At 37.6% G+C, this 17,467-nt stretch overlaps 1 protein-coding gene across 2 annotated transcripts in view; it reads left to right on the top strand.

Annotated features, from left to right (window-relative positions):
* Positions 1–17,467, top strand: part of SOAT1 (sterol O-acyltransferase 1) — a 61,565-nt gene that overhangs the window by 31,470 nt on the left and 12,628 nt on the right. For both annotated transcript variants that reach the window (XM_036916790.2, XM_036916791.2), the window contains exons 4-10: positions 11,169–11,317; positions 12,686–12,745; positions 14,203–14,310; positions 15,164–15,446; positions 16,146–16,224; positions 16,736–16,817; positions 17,114–17,159. In XM_036916790.2, the coding sequence (XP_036772685.1) occupies positions 11,169–11,317; positions 12,686–12,745; positions 14,203–14,310; positions 15,164–15,446; positions 16,146–16,224; positions 16,736–16,817; positions 17,114–17,159 (807 nt within the window). The remainder of the gene's footprint in view (positions 1–11,168; positions 11,318–12,685; positions 12,746–14,202; positions 14,311–15,163; positions 15,447–16,145; positions 16,225–16,735; positions 16,818–17,113; positions 17,160–17,467) is intronic.

Here is a 17,467-nt window from a genome sequence, read left to right on the forward strand (position 1 = left end):
TATTGTACAGAGCCATGAAATTTACTTGTTTTTGTCAGTTGAGGGTTTTGAGGAATAATTTTTAAAACAAATGACAGGAATCTTTCTAGATGTTTGTAATTTGGTGTCAGGCTGCAGTGCAGTTGTCATTTACCTTTACTGGACAGTCTTCCCTAATCTTTACAGTGAGAGCGTTGGGCTGGTTATCTCCAAGATCCCCTTCAGCCCTGCAGTCTGTGTTATAATTACATAGTGTCAAAAACCAAAATTGAGCTGAGTAAATGTTAAGATCTAATTGGCTTTATTAAGTGATTTCATGAATCAGGTATCATCCCATCTGGCAAGTAGAGAGGTGGCTGCTGATGGTGTTTATAGGAAGGAGGTAGGATAAGAAGTTACTAAGAAAAGAAAGGATTGTTTCAGGCAAGGTCACTTTCCCTACAGCGGGGGGCCTTACCATACAGATTACCTCATCTTTTGGGGGATGGAGAAGGGCCCATTGCCCCAGATGACCTCATAGGTGCTGACCAGAAAATTCCTGATTGACTGTTGAAAGATGACATTCCTGGAATAGGTTGAAACTAACTCAGTCTTAGTTCGGAGGGCGGGAAGCAAATGACTCCATTTGTTTTGTCGTTTCATTTTTTTCTAACAGTAGCTAACTCCAACTTTGTGCTCCTAATTCACTACTTCCTGTTGTAAAGAGAATGGGTAGTCTCTAGATCTTACTGGGCAACTTATTCAGCTCCACAGAGCTAGAGTTGTCAGATACAATATGGTGTGCCTAGTTAAATCTGAATTTCAGATAAGCAGCAGTTTTTTTAGTTATCATGCAGTATTCAAGACAGACAAAAACTTAATTGTTGTTCATCAAGCTCAAATTTAACTGGGTGTCCTATATTTTGAGTTGCTAAGATCTGGTGACCTACAAAGAGCTGTCTGTGAACATTTAGAAATATAGAGGAGCTCATATTAAGGATAGGTGTGGAGAAGGTTGTCAAGTACTGAGCAAGCTCTTCAGTCTGAAGGGAAGAGGAATGAGGGAGGTTGATGACAGTGGGTTGAACTCATTGAGTCTATGAAGGCTACTTCTAGATGTTGTCATAAAGTTTTAAGTACTTAAAAAAATAGGGTGCTAGTAGGATCATACATTGTGTAACCTGGAGACATGACCTTTTGAAAGCCTTAGAATTGCGTTGTGACAAGACAAAATATCTCAGAACATCCAGGGGAGATGTAAGTGATTAACTCCCAACCAGGTCAGGCTAATAGATAAATTGGCTTTGCTGTACATTGTTTTAGTTAAGCTGTTTATTTCGGTTTCAGGGAACAGAAACCCCTTTGGCTTATTTAAACATAAAAGGAAATGTGTTTGAAAGATACTAATGTATTTCATAGAATCCTAGGAGAAGTTGAACTCTCAAGTGTTGGAAAGAGAAAGGATTTGAGTAGCAAGAGTTAACGTATTTCTGAAATCTTCAGTTAATAAGATTTCCAGTCAGTCTTTCCAGCCTCAGAGTTTTCAGATTCATGAGACAGAACTGGATTTTAGCCAGAGGGCAGGGGATATAGTACCACCCTGGCCTAGACTAGGTGCCTGTCTTCACTGTTGAGGACAGTTAGCAGAGAAAAGTGATTATGTTGAGAAGAGAAAAGGGAGTATCTTTACAGTTAATATTTGTAGAACTGTTGTTAATGTACACAATTGTATCGAGGGAATATTAGGTCTAATGTGAAAACTGAAGGGATGAAAAATTGTTTCCTATTTCTACATCCTAAAATACATGTTTGTTGCAACATAATTACACTTGCTTCTTAGGGCATTTCAAGCATTGTTTTTCACATTAGTACCTTGTGCTATTGCCCAACCATTAAATGAACAAACTCATGAGTAAGACTCAGATGGCATGTCCGCATTGACTTCATGGTTTATCACTCACTTGATTAACCTCTTGTAAAAAAAGTTTTTGGCTATAAATTGAGACGAGCTTGTACTATAACAGTAACTCAAGATAAACACGAGTAATTTTGGCTTAAACAAGGTAAAAGTCTGTTTCCCTTTTATGTAAGTGATCCAGAGGTAGGAAGTCCAGAGCTGGTATGGTGATTTCTGTGGTTCCCAGGGACTCTGGTTTCCTCATTCATAGGCTGGGATCTTCCTTCTCCTTGTCCAGATGGTTCCAGGCATTTTCATCTGAGTTTCAGGGAGCAGGATTGAGCAAGGGAAAGAAGGCGGGGCAAGGAACAGGTACCAGCTATCTTTTAAGGATGTTTTCTGGAGGTTTTGTCAAACCAGTTCTGCCTGTATCTCATTGGCAAGAACTTGGACATGTGGCCTCACCTAGGTGCAAAGGGAGACTAAGAGATTATTCTGGGCAGTCGTGTGCTCGGGTAAAAATCAGGGATTCTAGTGCTAAGGTGGGTGGGGGGTGGGGAGGTGGGGATGATAGGTTGACAGCTAAGTCTCTGCTACAGCTGTCCATTTTACTTTCCTGTGCCTGATCTGGTCAGATCTTTCCTTTTGGCTATGTAAGTGTGATTGCATTCTTTTAATTTCCCTTTTTGGCTTTCTGTACTCTATCTAAATACATAGATCTCTTAGTCTCTAATGCACTTTGATGAAACTCGGGAAAATAAATTCATTGTTAAGATTTCATCTCTTAAAAAATGCAGAAAGATACCTACCGTATAGCTCTCTTAGGAGTGTTTAGTTGTTTACTCCCATGAATTAACTACTTGGTTCCTTAATTCATGGCAGTGTGTTAGGTGCTGGGATTCTTAAGTGTTGTGGGTTCTGTCTTCATGCTAGCAGAGAACACTATGTATAAAATGGATAAGCAAGAGGAACCACAATGAATTAGCTACCTTAAAAATGGTCTTTGAAAGCTGTAAAGTGATGTCACTGTAAGTTGGTATTTGTGAAGTTATATAATTTTAGAGCTTTGTTAACAACCTTACCGATGACCACATATAGTGGTCAGTGAATTACAGCCATTGCCAACAATAACAATAGTGGCTTTTAGTCTATTTTACATTGAATCAGTATTCAAAATAGCAATACTAATCAAATGGTAATATTTTGCTTACCATTTATTGAGGACCACTTTTTTTCCTAATATTTTAGTATCTCCAACAAAAAGAAAACAGTGTGCTATGTAGAGTAATACACTTAGCAACTTTTTAATTTCTTAGTGCCAAATAAAAATCAGTGACATCTTAGATTAGATTAAATACATTATTAAAAAAATATGCCCAAGTCTTATTAATATATAGGGTTGCTTTAAGAACAGGCAGTATATATTTTCTTATATAATTTTTTTTCCTGATTGTAGGAGTAGTATAGACTTATTACAGAAAATTTATGAGACAGTGTATACAAAGAAAACAGTTACCACCCATATGCTCACCACTTGGAGATTACTTTGGTTTCCTTCCAATAATTTGTTTTCCTTCTTCATCCTACACATAGATCCTTGTAGATACATGCCAGCATGTACATCATTGTTATGTTAGCAAAATCAGCATCAAGTGTATGTGTTTATTTGTGTATTTTTCTTACTATTTTGTGGGTTTTTTCTGTTCAAATATTCTTTGGAAAAGTGATTTTGTAATAGTCATTTTGTATGGATATATCATTTGATAACTTTACTAGGAATGTATTTTTACTGCTTTGTGGTTTTCTAGCATTTAACAATGGCTAATGAAATGAAGGAGATAGGGAAAGACGATGAAGATACCAGCAAAATACACCATTTGGATAGTTAAGATAAGAAGCTATATAAATAGATAAATACACATAAATGTGTTTTGGCCCAGTTTAGACCGACAAAAATGTGACATCAAGAATATTGTAGTCTAAATTAGGAGACAGCCTAGGATGAATTTTATTTTAAATAAAAGGAATTGAAAATTTCATTTGTTGCTTGTTTATCTTGAACCTTTGGTTCCCTGTACTAAGAATATGTAATAGTGACACTAAAGACTTCCAAACAAGCCTCGCCCTCACCCCCGATATGGAAGAGGAGTTTATTACATTGTAAACCTTTTACCCATTGATGTGTTCAGGTGAATGTTTGCAGTAGAACTAAACTAAATAACACCTTACTTTTCATTAGATTATGTACCATTTTCAGGCTTAATGTTACATCGACTTTTTTTTAGGATTTGTTCTTGCTTATAGTGCTAATCATTTAGGAAATACTTCAGCTAAAGTACAGTGGAGAGCAGTATAATGTTATGTGAACTCCTGAGGTCATATAGACTGGGGTTCTGACTCTGGTTCTACAGCTTCAAGTTCTGTGACCTTGGATAAGTTATACACTTGTTCAAGCTTAGCTCTCCCATACATAAAAGAGGAATCATATTGCTTGCTTCAAAGATTGTTTTGAGACTAGAAATAATATATAAAAGCCCCTAAGAGAGGATATAACGTATAGTGGTCAGTGAATTCTAGCCATTGCCAACAATAATAATGGTGATTTTTGGTCTCCATCCATTCATAGTTTCTAGGAAGAAATCAGGGCTGGGTAGTTGTCTTAGATAACTACTTTCTGCTTTATAATAGACATTGGATAAATCCAGCAGTGGTATGAGTAGGAGTTTTGGTGCCAGGGTTGGTTTCAAAAGCTGTTTAGAAATGTATTTAACACCTACAGTCTTGCTAGTTGCTTTGGTGAGCGCTGGATGTACAGTGGTTAACAAAAAGACATGATGTCTAAAGTCAGATGGGGGCTAGACATTAAGATAGCAAAATACAGAAATACACAGACTTTCAAAGTGTATTAAGTGCAACGAAGGAAAAGAACAAAATGCAGTAACTTCAGAGTGAATTGTTAGGGGAGACCTCTATTGAGTCAGTTTAGTTTAAGACCTAAACACTGTATTACCTGTTTTTGCCCAAAAAGATCAGGTTCCTCGTTCCATGCCACTATGAGGTTAAAAGATTCTCTGTGCAAAGCCAGACAGTGAATCAGAGAAACAAGTCACTCACGGACTAGCAAAATGACCTTGTGGAGTCAGAGTATAATTTCTTACTCAGAGTATGTGTTTTTGTGTATGTATTCTTCCATCTACTTTTTTTCCCCATGCCTTCATGCCTTTGAAAGGTTATTTTATCTATCCATCAATGACCCTGCTCTTCTCTTATTTTAAAACTCTTTCCAAGTAACCTCTACTTGGAAGCATTTTTAGAAGTTATCTAAAATACACATCTGGACATGTTTATGAACTTTGTGTTTAAAACATCATTGGTTTCCAATTGCCCTTAGGATAAAATGAAAAATTCAGAAAATGCTTGACGTCTATCAGGATCTAGCTCCTTTCTGTTTCTGCAGCCTCACCTGTAACTAGCCTGTGTCCTCACTGGTCCAGCCACAGGATGTTGCGTCGTGGTGGTGCCCATTCCTAGAATCTTAGAGTTTATTTTGTTAAACTGCTTACTTTTAAAATGAGGTTTCTTTGAGCTCTAAAATCCAGTGATTCTGTTTAGTAGATTATCTAAGCAACCTGCTTTCCTAGTTTCTAGTTAACTGCCTGCCTCCTTCCATCATACTGTCCATCTATCATGTTAGGACAGTTGTAGTCCATGGGCTGAATAAAATTAATATTAATGAAGACAAGATTGAAAAACATATGCAAATTAGAACACCTGTAACTTTCAACCTCCTTTCCAGGTTACTGATACAGATTTACTGTGATCACATTTGAGGTTCTGATTAACAAATTTGATGTTATTTAACAAGGCTGAAGTGGAATACTTCTTGTACTGTATTGTCATAAACTCGTGCTTGTAAAGGCACTAACAGTAATAAGCAGTCAGTCCTTATTTTCATCAGTACTTGGCTACATGAAAGAAGGCAGCTAAGGATGCTTGATGGTATCCACAGTAGAGTTCTTCTGTCAACTTTTGATTCCTCCGATAAAGAGGAGAAAGGCATTAGAAATGAACATTTAGCATCTAGTTAGTATAATACTATGTATAGGAATGTAGCAGGTTTAAACAGTTGCCTTTTAATAGTAATAGTACTGAGTGATATCATTTGCTTAAATTACTGCAGTACATTTTTTTTTCTTCTTCTTCATAGGTTAGCTCTGACTGAGCAGGGAGGGGTTGGAGCAGCAAATACCTGTAAAATGATAGTCAGCTACTGTGCTGTGCATTTTTGCAGGGTTTTTTGTTTGGGGGCTTAAAAAATTATTTTTCACACAACAGTTTAACAAGTTAGATGTTACTCATCTATTCATCTCAGTTTTGCATGTAAGTTAACTGCTCAGAAAGGTGAAATCGTTTGGTTTAGACCCACTCGTGGTGGAGGTAGAATTTGAATCCAGCTGTGCCTAGCCAAAAGCTTGTATTTCTTATTTTTCTTTAGTATTGTACTAGCTGAAGTATGGATTCCTGAACTACGTACTTCTTTAGAGTTCCCAGACCCATTCCAAGTAATTGCTGGATCTCTCTCAGCCAGTTCTCAGACACCAGCAGGGTATTGAGAAGTTAACTGAATTCTGCCACTGTCTCCCATTAATTGTGATACTATCTCTCTTGGAGATAGCATCAGATCCCACAGGCTAAGGGCCCAGTCCTACAATACCACCTCTACCCCTCACTGCAGACACCAGTGACAAGCCTCAGGCTGGTTCCTACCCCCACCACAGACAGAAGGTTCCCAGGACATCATCCTCAGTTTTGATTAATTTGCTAGAGCAGCTTGCAGAACTCAGGGCAACACTTCTACGTAGGTTTGCCAGCTTACTAAAGGATGTGAATTGATAGCCAGATGATGAGATACGTATGGCGAGGTCCTGAACAAATGAGCTTCTGTCCTTCAGGAGCTCAGGCTGGTTCAGTGGCATCTGATTCCCCAGGTGTGGAAGCTCTCTGAAAAGGACCAAAAGGCTGTTCTCTGGAGTCCTTAATGGAGTCTTTGCTACCCAGTCATGATTGGCTAAGTCACTGGCTATTGGCTGATTCAGCCTCCAGCCCCTCTCCCAGAGGTCGAGGTGGGTGGGACTGAAATTTCCCACCATCCGATCATATGGTTGTTTGTGTTTGTACCATCCTTGGGGGTGGTAATGAATCACCTTCTTTAATAACATAATCACCTTTATGATAAGCATTTTCAGTAACTGGTTGGAAGACCAAATACATCTAAATGACAAAACTCTTATTTCTTGTACATCATTATGTCATACCCACATATAAATTTTACTGCAAGAAAATATATGAATGAATCACATTTAAATAGGAACCTTTTTAGCTCTGTATACCCAAGCAGTGTTCTGTACTGTCTGGGGTGTCAGAGAGTGGGGTAGTGTTGTGAAAGAAAGTTACAGGAGACATATCTGTCACCACCTTAACTGGCCCTCATGCTGTTGAGATGTCTGTGGTTTTTATTCTTTTACTTCCTTCCCTTTCTGCTCTCCCATCACTCTGAGCTGTTCTTTCTTTGTGGCAGTCACTGAACCATTAATACTTTAGCTCTGTCTTTCCTCACTGATGGCCAGTGAGCTCAGCAAGAGCAGGGCTGTGTGTGTCTTGTTCATCCTCATAGGTGCTGGTAAGCGAGGTACTCCTTGTTACCTAAATCTGTGTGGTTCCTGAAGTCAGGTATCAGGTTGGGATAATAAGGGCCATCCTTTTTGCAGAATGACTGGAGAAGAAGGAAAGAATGTTGGAGCATGTGGAGGAAGGGGGGAAAGAAAAGGGTACAGTTGGTAAGGAGGGCAAGGGTAAGGAGAATGCTGTACGTTTTCTTCTTACATGACTGGAAGGTACACTTTTTTTGGGATGTATGGCAGAGACTCACTGTTGTGTGAATTTTTTTTTAGAAGCCCCCAAACAAAAAACCCTGCCAAAATGCACAGCACTGTACCTGACTATCATTCTGCAGGTATGATATGAGTCTCTGGGTGAGTAGTGTGTACAGCACGAGAGCTTATGCCATGAATTGACTATTCATCTGGAGGTCAGTGGATTAGGACCTGATTTCAAAAGCTTTTACTGACATTTGTGTAACATTCATTATTATTACTGTTATTGTTTTTTTTCTCTGTGTTGCTTGTCTACTTAACCCATGATTTAACTGTGAAGGGCTGGTTCCAGAGTCTGAGGAATCCTGGCTAAGAGAAGGGGCCTGATTCTGTTTACCTCATCTCAGCATTCCAGACTTCTTTTTTTTAATGTTTTGTAAAATTTCAGTGGACTGAAGTGGGTAGGGGGTAGGTAAATGTTAAGGCCTTACATGGTTTAAGCTCAGCTTCTTTTCTGACCTGAACTCTTATCACTCTTGTTGAGGCTGAGGCTATGACGTCCTTCTTGCTTGCTGTTACTCTCCGACAGGCACAGCGTGTTCCTGCCTCAAGGTTTTTTACATTCCCACTTCTTTCTTCTTTGTGCTTTCCCCACAGATAGCCACTAACTTGTCCTCTTACCTTCTTCAAATCTTCTCCAATGTCATCTTATCTTTGAGGCTTTCCTTGACCTCTCTAAAAAAGTAACAACACCCCACCCCATCCCTCTGCTTTCTTTCTGTCACACCGTCTGGGACCAGATATCCTGCCTATACCCTCCTGGAGTTTTAAGTTCTTAAGGACAAGGACTTGGTCTTTTTCATCATTGTATCTCCAGCCCCTAGAACAGTGCCCAGAACGGTACCTACCTAGCACCTGGTGGGATGAATGAATTCTTTCCATTCTTCCCTTTCAGTGTATTTCTACATGGGACAGCATTTTTTGCAGCTGGAAGAAAAGGCCTGTTTATTAATCAGTCCAATTAAATGAGAGAATAAATGAGAAAAGAACCTTTTTTTCCTTTGTGTCTTTTTTTGTTTGTTTTTCTTTTTCTGGTTGGAGAAGCATCCTATTGAAAATTTTTGATATGGAGTTGGGCACATAATTGAAATGGAACAAGCAAAAGGAACTAAAATAAAATACTGTTATATAACCTTAATATGAAAGAATAATTTTATAAAAGCTCTTTATCCTTTCTTCAAGGGGACATAGGGTCTTCTATATTTTGTCCTTAAAACCAACCCACATCATTCACATTTTTTGTTTCAGTTGATTCTTTCTTACCTCTGTGTTTTCCATCACATTGTGCTTTCCAGTCATTTTTCACTTCCTGTTAAATCCTTACTCGTCCTTCAAGATTGCAGCTCACTCCCAGCTCAAAAACGACATTTCTAATCATCTCATCCTTGTTCTCTTTGTTTGCTAAACTGATACCAATTCCTCAGGTGACACTTAGGTGGTCTACTGTGCATCATTTGTCTGTGATGTATTTTCCATCTGCACCAGCTGTCTTTTAAGAGCTTGGACTTCATGTATTCTCACTGCCCAGGACGCAGAAGTGTTTGGGAGCTGGGAGAGCAGTCTGAAAAGCCTTCCTATAGTTCCATTAGATACATTGACATTTTTAGGTTTTACTTTTAAAGGACTTAAACTCTTGGTATAACAGAATCTAGAAAAATGCTGCTTCAGATATTTTAGAAATATCTAAATAGAGGAAAGAGCCCTTTTTTTTTTCCCTAGAAGGATCAGTAACACTTTGTTTTCCTTTATGTAGATGAGTCCTGATAATTTAAAAGCTCCTATGTTTGGGTGATGAGCTCTCCTTGGTTCTTGTCCTCACCACAACAAAGAATTGAAGGGCAGAGACACAGCAGTGAAGCAGAATGAAAGTTTTATTTGAAATACTCGAAGGGAGGAATGGCTAGAGTCAAGGTAGATAAAGGCAGGTTTACTTGCTGTCTCAAGTAGAACAGAGAGTGAAGACTTAAGCTTAAAGTCTGCCAAACAGAATGGAATGAATAGCAAAGTGAAAGAGACACCACTGGAAGAGCGCAGAGACAAAGGGTAGTAAGTTGAGCAGTAAAAAGTCTTTTGAAAATACACACTCCAAGAAAGTGGAGTGTGGGCAACCTGAGGACGAGGCGTGCCCCAAAGCTGGGATTCTGGCTTTTAAGGAGTTTCAAGAATGGGATAAAGGTTAAGGGTTGGGGGTGTAGGTTTGTCTGGTGGTCTCATCTCATGATTCTCTCTCTGGGTGAGAGACAGAATGTCGTTGTCTATAGCCAGTCCTCTAGGTAGTTCTGTAGGACAAACCTTGTTCCTCTCTAAGATAGTGGCCACTACGAAGTGTTGGGAACACATCAGTTAAGACTGCTTGCCTTGCCTTAAGATAAGTCCTTGGCTGATTACCGAAGAATCTAACTTCCCAATTCTCTTTCAGAAGTGGAATCTTAGCCTTAAAATAAGTCCCTTCCATTCTTATGCTAATCTCCGCATTATTAGAAAAATTAATCATGCTTGTCTAGTGTCTGCGCTGTCTCACCTGCTAGGGCAAGTCTCAAGGTCAGTCCAGATTCAGAGCATGTGGAATGAACTCACAATGTCAAGGTCCCTTTCTGGCTCTCTGGCTTTATCTGATTAATTTCCTGAGTTCTTGGTGGGCTTCACCCTCTTTTCATCCCACTCATAGCTGTCTTTCTGCCTAATACCCATATTTATAATTTGAGCATCCACACAGTAGGTGGCCTATTACAATCTGAAGAAATATTTTTTTACTTTACAACTTTTCAGAAACTGTGCATATGTATTTTTAAGATGTTAAAAATCATCTGGGAACAAATTTTTTAACAGTTCTATGTTATGAGAGAGAGAGAGAGAGTGTGTGTGTGTGTGTGTGTATTAGATAAATATATAGCTGTGGGAGGACGGGATAAACAACTGTATGACATGATCTAAAATACAGTGGTACTTGGGGGTGAAGGGTTTGCTTGAGAAGAAAGAGGACTTAAAATCGTATATTGCGATACAACACTGATTTTTTACTTTTTGTTCTTCAGATAAAAATTGGAAGAGAAAAAAAGGCTTTCATTTTTTCATTTCTGTTGTGTGGTTTCTGTATGTCATTTGTAGCAGCCCATTTAGGAGTGATTACTTCTATGTCTTGCTTTACACTTAAAAGGGTATAAATTTTTAGAATGACACTTACCATTATGTTGCCTTTTCTGTAGTCATTTCTGAAACTACATGTCAGCTGTAGAAATCATTGTTCTGTTTTTATTCCTGTGAACTTAACATGAATTTCTTTTGACCCAGCCCTGTTAAAGAGAACCCTTTAGAAAAATGTTCATAACCCATAAGCATGTGTCAGTTCCTAATGTTTTTCCCTTGTTTTAAAATTCCAGGAATTGAAGCCATTTTTTATGAAGGAAGTTGGCAGTCACTTTGATGATTTTGTGACCAATCTCATTGAAAAATCGGCATCATTAGACAATGGTGGGTGTGCTGTCACGACCTTTTCTGTTTTTGAAGGAGAGAACAACCATAGAACCCCGTAAGTATTAGTTTGTTCTAATGCAAACTAATCCCTGTACCCTAGCATAGCTCAGGGATTAGACTGCGGTTGAGATGCCTGGGTCCGCACCCTACCTAGCATTAGTTTTCATTACTGTTTTAGATCATTTAACCACTTGCAGTATGGGTTTCTTCATTGTAATACGTGGATTCTAACAAGCATGCATATTTTATTTAAGACGGTGCTGGTTAATACAGTAATACAGCCACACTTGCTGGGGGCTCTACGTTTCAACTAAACAGTGACCCTGTGAGGTAGATTGGTAACTACCAGCATGTTACAGATAAGGAAACTGAAGCACAGAGCAGTTAGATTTTGTCCCAGATTACACAGTGGGGATTTGAACCCAGAGTCTGGCTCCAGGGTCCATGCTCTTTACCACATCGTGATATTGCCTCTCCATTGGATTCTATACAACACTCGTAATAAAGTACAGTGCATTTAGTATATGTTCTTTGAATTGGTCAGTCATTCAGAGCAATAGAGTGGAGGCTACCAAAGGCCAGTATGTGCTCATTTGCCAATTCTGTGCTTGCTTCTGTTTATGCCTTTGCCGTCTGTCAGTCTCCTGTTCTGAAGGACAGTTTTGACCTTTATTTAATAGTTAACAGAAGTGCTAATGGTAGTGCGGAAAGCCCCAAAATAAATAATAATGCAAGATATTAAACTGTGAGGTTTAAAAACAAAAAAGAAAAAAAGCCAGTTAGACAGAATTTGTCAATCACCCTGTTGCTACTTTAATTCTAAACCTGTACTCTGAGTGAAAAAGAAAATGAACAATTGCTTGTCTTATTTTTATAGAATAAACTTAATTTGCAAAAAATAAAAAAAGTGAGGTTTTAGTACCTGGAGGCAATCTTTAAGATCAGGGAGCTGCTGGGATTGTTGGAAATCCTTTGACATTTGGGAGGGTATCATAAACATGGTGCAGTTTTGGAGGGCTGACCAATAACAGCCTGTGAACTGGCCTGCAGGTTTGACTGGAGGCCTGTCCGTGACCTTGGGGATGTTTACAAGAAGGAAGAGTGGTTGTCGGCATGTGAGGCCAGAAGTGCATGTCCATAGGGGCTGGGCTGTGGAGCCCCTTTGAGTGCTGTTCTCGTTTGGTGTGCCTAAATGACATTCTTTCTAACCGGATACGCACTAGTCCTTGCCTCATTGCCTAGTTTAGGAGTAAATGAAATAAACAAATGAAACCCATAACACCATCCCTGGGTAATCATGAGAAAGTAGTTAGAGAATGTTAAAATACTGTAATTGGTAATATTCTTCCTCTTATTCATAGGTTTAGATTTCTTATAGCACTAGAAATATTTACATCTTGGTTTACTTGTTTGCTCTTACCAGAGATCTGAGAGCACCTCCAGAACATGGAAAGATTTTTATTACAAGGCGATCTCTCTTAGAGTGAGTATGTTTAGTTGCTTATATTATTAGTTTGAGTTTTAAAAAATCGGAGTAGTCTGCTTGTTAGTCATTGTTTAATCAGTGAATGTTTAATAAGTTTGTTCCGTATCCCTGTAAATTTCTCATTTTGATACTTTTTCGTACTCTTGCTCTCTTGCTCCTTCTTTCTGATCTTTGGGTTCTTTATCTCATTTCAAAGAAAGAGTTAGAGATCAGAGTAGTTATCTGGCCTCTGATAAATTCCTTGATGTTGTCCTGCAGAAAATTGGGTACCCCAAGAGCTAGAAGGAAGTTTTCTCATTAGGTAAAACTATGGAGAGAGTGTTGGTTGTGGCCTTCTTGATATGTAAATTTTCTCGTCTCTTCTCTGGCTAGCCAGATTAGAGATTTGATAGTTTTCTCAGATTCACTTGTTTTAGAATGCTGGTTGTATGGATTTTATGGGGAAAAGAAATTAGGCAATGTAAACTAATTGTGGTGACCTCATTTGTGAACTGAAAGTTAAAGGTGCACTTTGTGTAGGCATTTCTTTTGTAATGCTCTCTGAGTAGGGCATTTATTTATTTACTCATCCATTTATTCATTATAATACTGCTATGATTTAACCTATATTAACATAGGTCTGAAATAGGTGGGCTGGTGAAAAATTATCTGAGTGTCTTAACAGCTTTTAAAATGCATCTTGAGGTTTACCAAAATCCACTTTCTACCCACCAAAAGTGATGTGTTTTATTTAACTTTGATGAGAAGGCCAAAGCTTTCTGAACATGTAATGTAGAATCCATTTCAGTGCTTTGCCACACTGTTGTCTGAAGAGATTTGGCTTTTAAAATACTTATCTAGGGTGAAATACAGGCCTTTCACATAAAAGAGAAAATAAAACAATTATTAGGAACAGGAAATAAAACACATTCTATGTGTGGGATTTTATTAGAATTTGAAGATCCTTAATCTGGAGATTTAATAGTATTTTAGATTCCTAAAAATGTTACTTAGATGAGCATACATCTTTACAAAAACAGAGCAAAAAAACTTGTTTCAGTCAAAAATAAAAACTTGACTGAGAAAAAGTCATCTAGAAAGTCATTGCTGTGCTTTATAAGAAAATTAGTCCAGTTAAATAAACAAGGTCAATGAGGATAGAAAATAAAAAGCATTTGTAAATGGTTAAGTTTTTAAATATGTAAGACGTACTTGGTTATCATCATCATAGAAATGCATACATGGGAATCTTAATCTTGGAAATAGATAGATAGTACCTAATACATATTAGTTAAGCATAGGGGGTGGAGTATAAGAATTGGATCTTTAAAATAAACTTTTTACCCGGTTTAATATTCCATGGTCACTGTTTTAGAGAGTGGATTAAAGCATCTTCTGAACTGCTTCAAAGTAAAGTTTTTAATATATGATGTTTTAAAATTAAATACAGATTATTGTATTTGTTTGAATTACAGTGAGCTGTTTGAGGTGGACCACATCAGGACAATATATCACATGTTTATTGCCCTCCTCATTCTCTTTATCCTCAGCACACTTGTAGTAGATTACATTGATGAAGGAAGGTAAGACAAGAAAAGGGAGTTAGACTAGTTAATGCATGGGGTGTTGGGAGTTTTCACTATATTTGCATTTTGGTAAAGGATGATTTGGTTAAATATGCCCCAGAAAATCTCAAAGCAGCTCATGTGAGGGTTAGACTTCTCTCCTGAAAAGTATTAATTAAGCAGAATATTGAATGTTTCATTATATTTACTTTTAAAATGATCTGTCATTAGTAGTTTGTAAGTAATATACCTAAATGGGAGAATTTTGTATATATATATGATTTATTGATATTTCTACTACATGTTTTTAAGGGTTATTAATAAGTAGCTTATTGGAATTTAATGTTTAAGAAAGCATCTCTTTTTAATACAAAAATTAAATTGTAACTTTAAAAGTGACTATGGTAATTATACGTTGAATTATTAGAATTAAATTTTGAGGTAATGGTATAATATATTAATAGATTTTTTTAAATCAAGTCTATTTCCTTCTGAGAAATCATCTTTTGTGCATAATAGTGGTTGCTATCTGAATGCTTTTAAATATTTACTGCTGTAGAATATTTGAGTTTTATTTACTGAGAATCTAATCTTTGAGAAGTTTTAAAAAAGTCTTACTATTTTAGGTTATCTTGGGTACCTTATGTCCAAAGACCGGATGTTAGGACTTCTAGAAAATTTGTTGTTGAGATATACTGTGAAGGCTTGGAAGCAGTTCTCTGTCTAGCATAACTGTTACATTCATTACTTCAGTGTATGAATGTTGTGTTTACTAAGGTAGAGAGTTTTGGGTCTGACGATTTTGAATTCTGTCAATCAGTGCATATTAAAAATTTACTCCTGTGTTTTTTCTCTGTGCTTTTCTCCTCAGGCTGGTCCTTGAGTTCAGTCTCATATCTTATGCTTTTGGCAAACTTCCTGTTGCTATGTGGACATGGTGGGCCATGTTCTTATGTACACTTTCAATTCCCTACTTTATCTTTCAACATTGGGCCAGAGGCTACAGCAAGAGTACTCATCCAGTGATCTATTCTCTCTTCCACTGCTTGCTTTTTATGGTCTTCCAGATTGGAGTTCTAGGTTTTGGACCAACATACGTTGTATTAGCGTATACACTGCCACCAGCTTCCCGGTTCATTGTTATACTGGAACAGGTAAGGTTTTGAGTGTTGTGCAATACAATGCTATGCTTAGTTTAGTAATAATAACAATAAAAGACTGCTAAATCTGTTAATTTTTAATTGTATTAGTTGGATAAAATTAACGTGTTAAACTAGATAATCTTACCTCTTGAAATTTGTTCTGGTGTCGGCATTCTCTGATTCTTGATAATTGAAATAAATTATATTGAACTGTTGTAGATGAATTCAAACGTTGTTATTGCTTTTTGAAGAAGTCATATATAAATTCTAAAACATTTCTATTACAAAATAATTCAAAACGCCACTTTTGAAGTTCAGATTCATTATTTTGCCATGTAACCAGCCCCATCTAAATAAGGGATTTATTTGGTTTGTACACCCTTCAGACATTTCTGACTTTTACTGGCTGTCGGTAATGCTGTTTGATGGTGGAACCATTTCGGGAGTCTTTCTTTAAGTAGGCCTTTAATTTCTTAATTTGTAGTGTACCTGTAATAGGGCTGTAGGGTGCAAAATAATTTGAGGAATAACACATCCTTCTTTAGAATTTACTTTTCATGTGCTTTATTCTGTAAAAGTGAACTTGAGTTGGTATATGCAAAATCAAATTCTTTATATGACTATAATCTAGTGCTGTTCTGGGATTGCTGGTAGGAGACAACACATAGGCATGATACAAAATTCATCTTTTTTTCCCCCCTCCTTTTGTAGATTCGTTTGATAATGAAGGCCCATTCATTTGTCAGAGAGAATGTGCCTCGGGTACTAAAATCAGCTAATGAGAAATCAAGTATGTAATTCCATTAGGTCAAAGGATTATTCATAGGGTTTTTCAACCTTTGGTGTTCACTGGGATGGCATATTACATTCTGTAGACATTATGTTTAATTTTAAATAAATAGGATCAATATTGATTTGGAAGATTATCTCCCTAATTCCTGGGTGTTCCTATTCTGCCACTGTACCTGCAATTTAAAAACACTGATCATTAAGCACTGTAATTTTGCATTACTTTTATTGAATATTCATAGACTCATTACATCCATATGTACTGACTCTTTTGAATTGCTACTTCAAGCTTTAGGAGTTATGTCTAAAGTCATAGGAATAAAAATTAGAGGGATTGGTGGCATTCAGTTATGGTAAGAATAAGAGGTCATCATTTTGGGAGAGCAGGAGGAAACAACGGGAGCTAAGAGGTAGATTGATTCTTCCCTGTTCTGTGCTTCCTTATATTCCCTATTAGTTTTGCTGAGAGCAGTTGAAGAGTCTCTGACCTAAGCGAAGTTTTCCTTTCCTAGGCACTGCCCCAGTACCCACCGTCAACCAGTACCTGTACTTCCTGTTTGCACCTACCCTCATTTACCGGGACCACTATCCCAGGTAACGGCACTGCACAAGAGAAACGTGCTGAGCACCCGAAGTGTGACGTGAGGTGGGGTAGGTGGGCAGGGACCAGTGCATGCGGGGCTACAGAGAATAGAAAATAAATTTTAATTTTCTCCCTGGCATGGGAAGCCCAAGCTGCTGATTCTAGCAATCCAGCTTGATTGCCATAATTCTTCAATTGTATTTCATACCCCAAAGTGATGTTCTATCTGGGAAGATATTGTGAGAATCTTTGTTAAAGGTCAGTTCTTCATTTTATTTAGAAAACTTGCTTTGTTCCTCCTTTTCAGGACTCCCACTGTAAGGTGGGGTTATGTTGCTATGCAGTTTGCACAGGTAAGTTTTTTTTTTTGAACTAATTTGTTGATTGGAAGATGGGGATTGTTATCTATAATAATTTAATCTTTTTAAAGTGAGGGTAAACTCACATCTACTGGAGCTCTAGAACTCTCTCAGAAGCCTTTTAAACTATTCTCAGTACAGTGAATGGTGTTTGTTTTGCCAACATCAAGAGTAATTTTCTCCAGTAAAAGACTTTATTTTAATTAAAGTAATTCCATTTGGTTGCTTCAGTAAGAATCTACATGACTTTCTCCCTCCACTCCTGGTTTCTTATTTTGGGGCATACATGTCTGTGAGGGAGA

The sequence above is a fragment of the Manis pentadactyla genome, chromosome 9 (genome assembly GCF_030020395.1).
Source record: "Manis pentadactyla isolate mManPen7 chromosome 9, mManPen7.hap1, whole genome shotgun sequence".
Classification (NCBI taxonomy): domain Eukaryota; kingdom Metazoa; phylum Chordata; class Mammalia; order Pholidota; family Manidae; genus Manis; species Manis pentadactyla.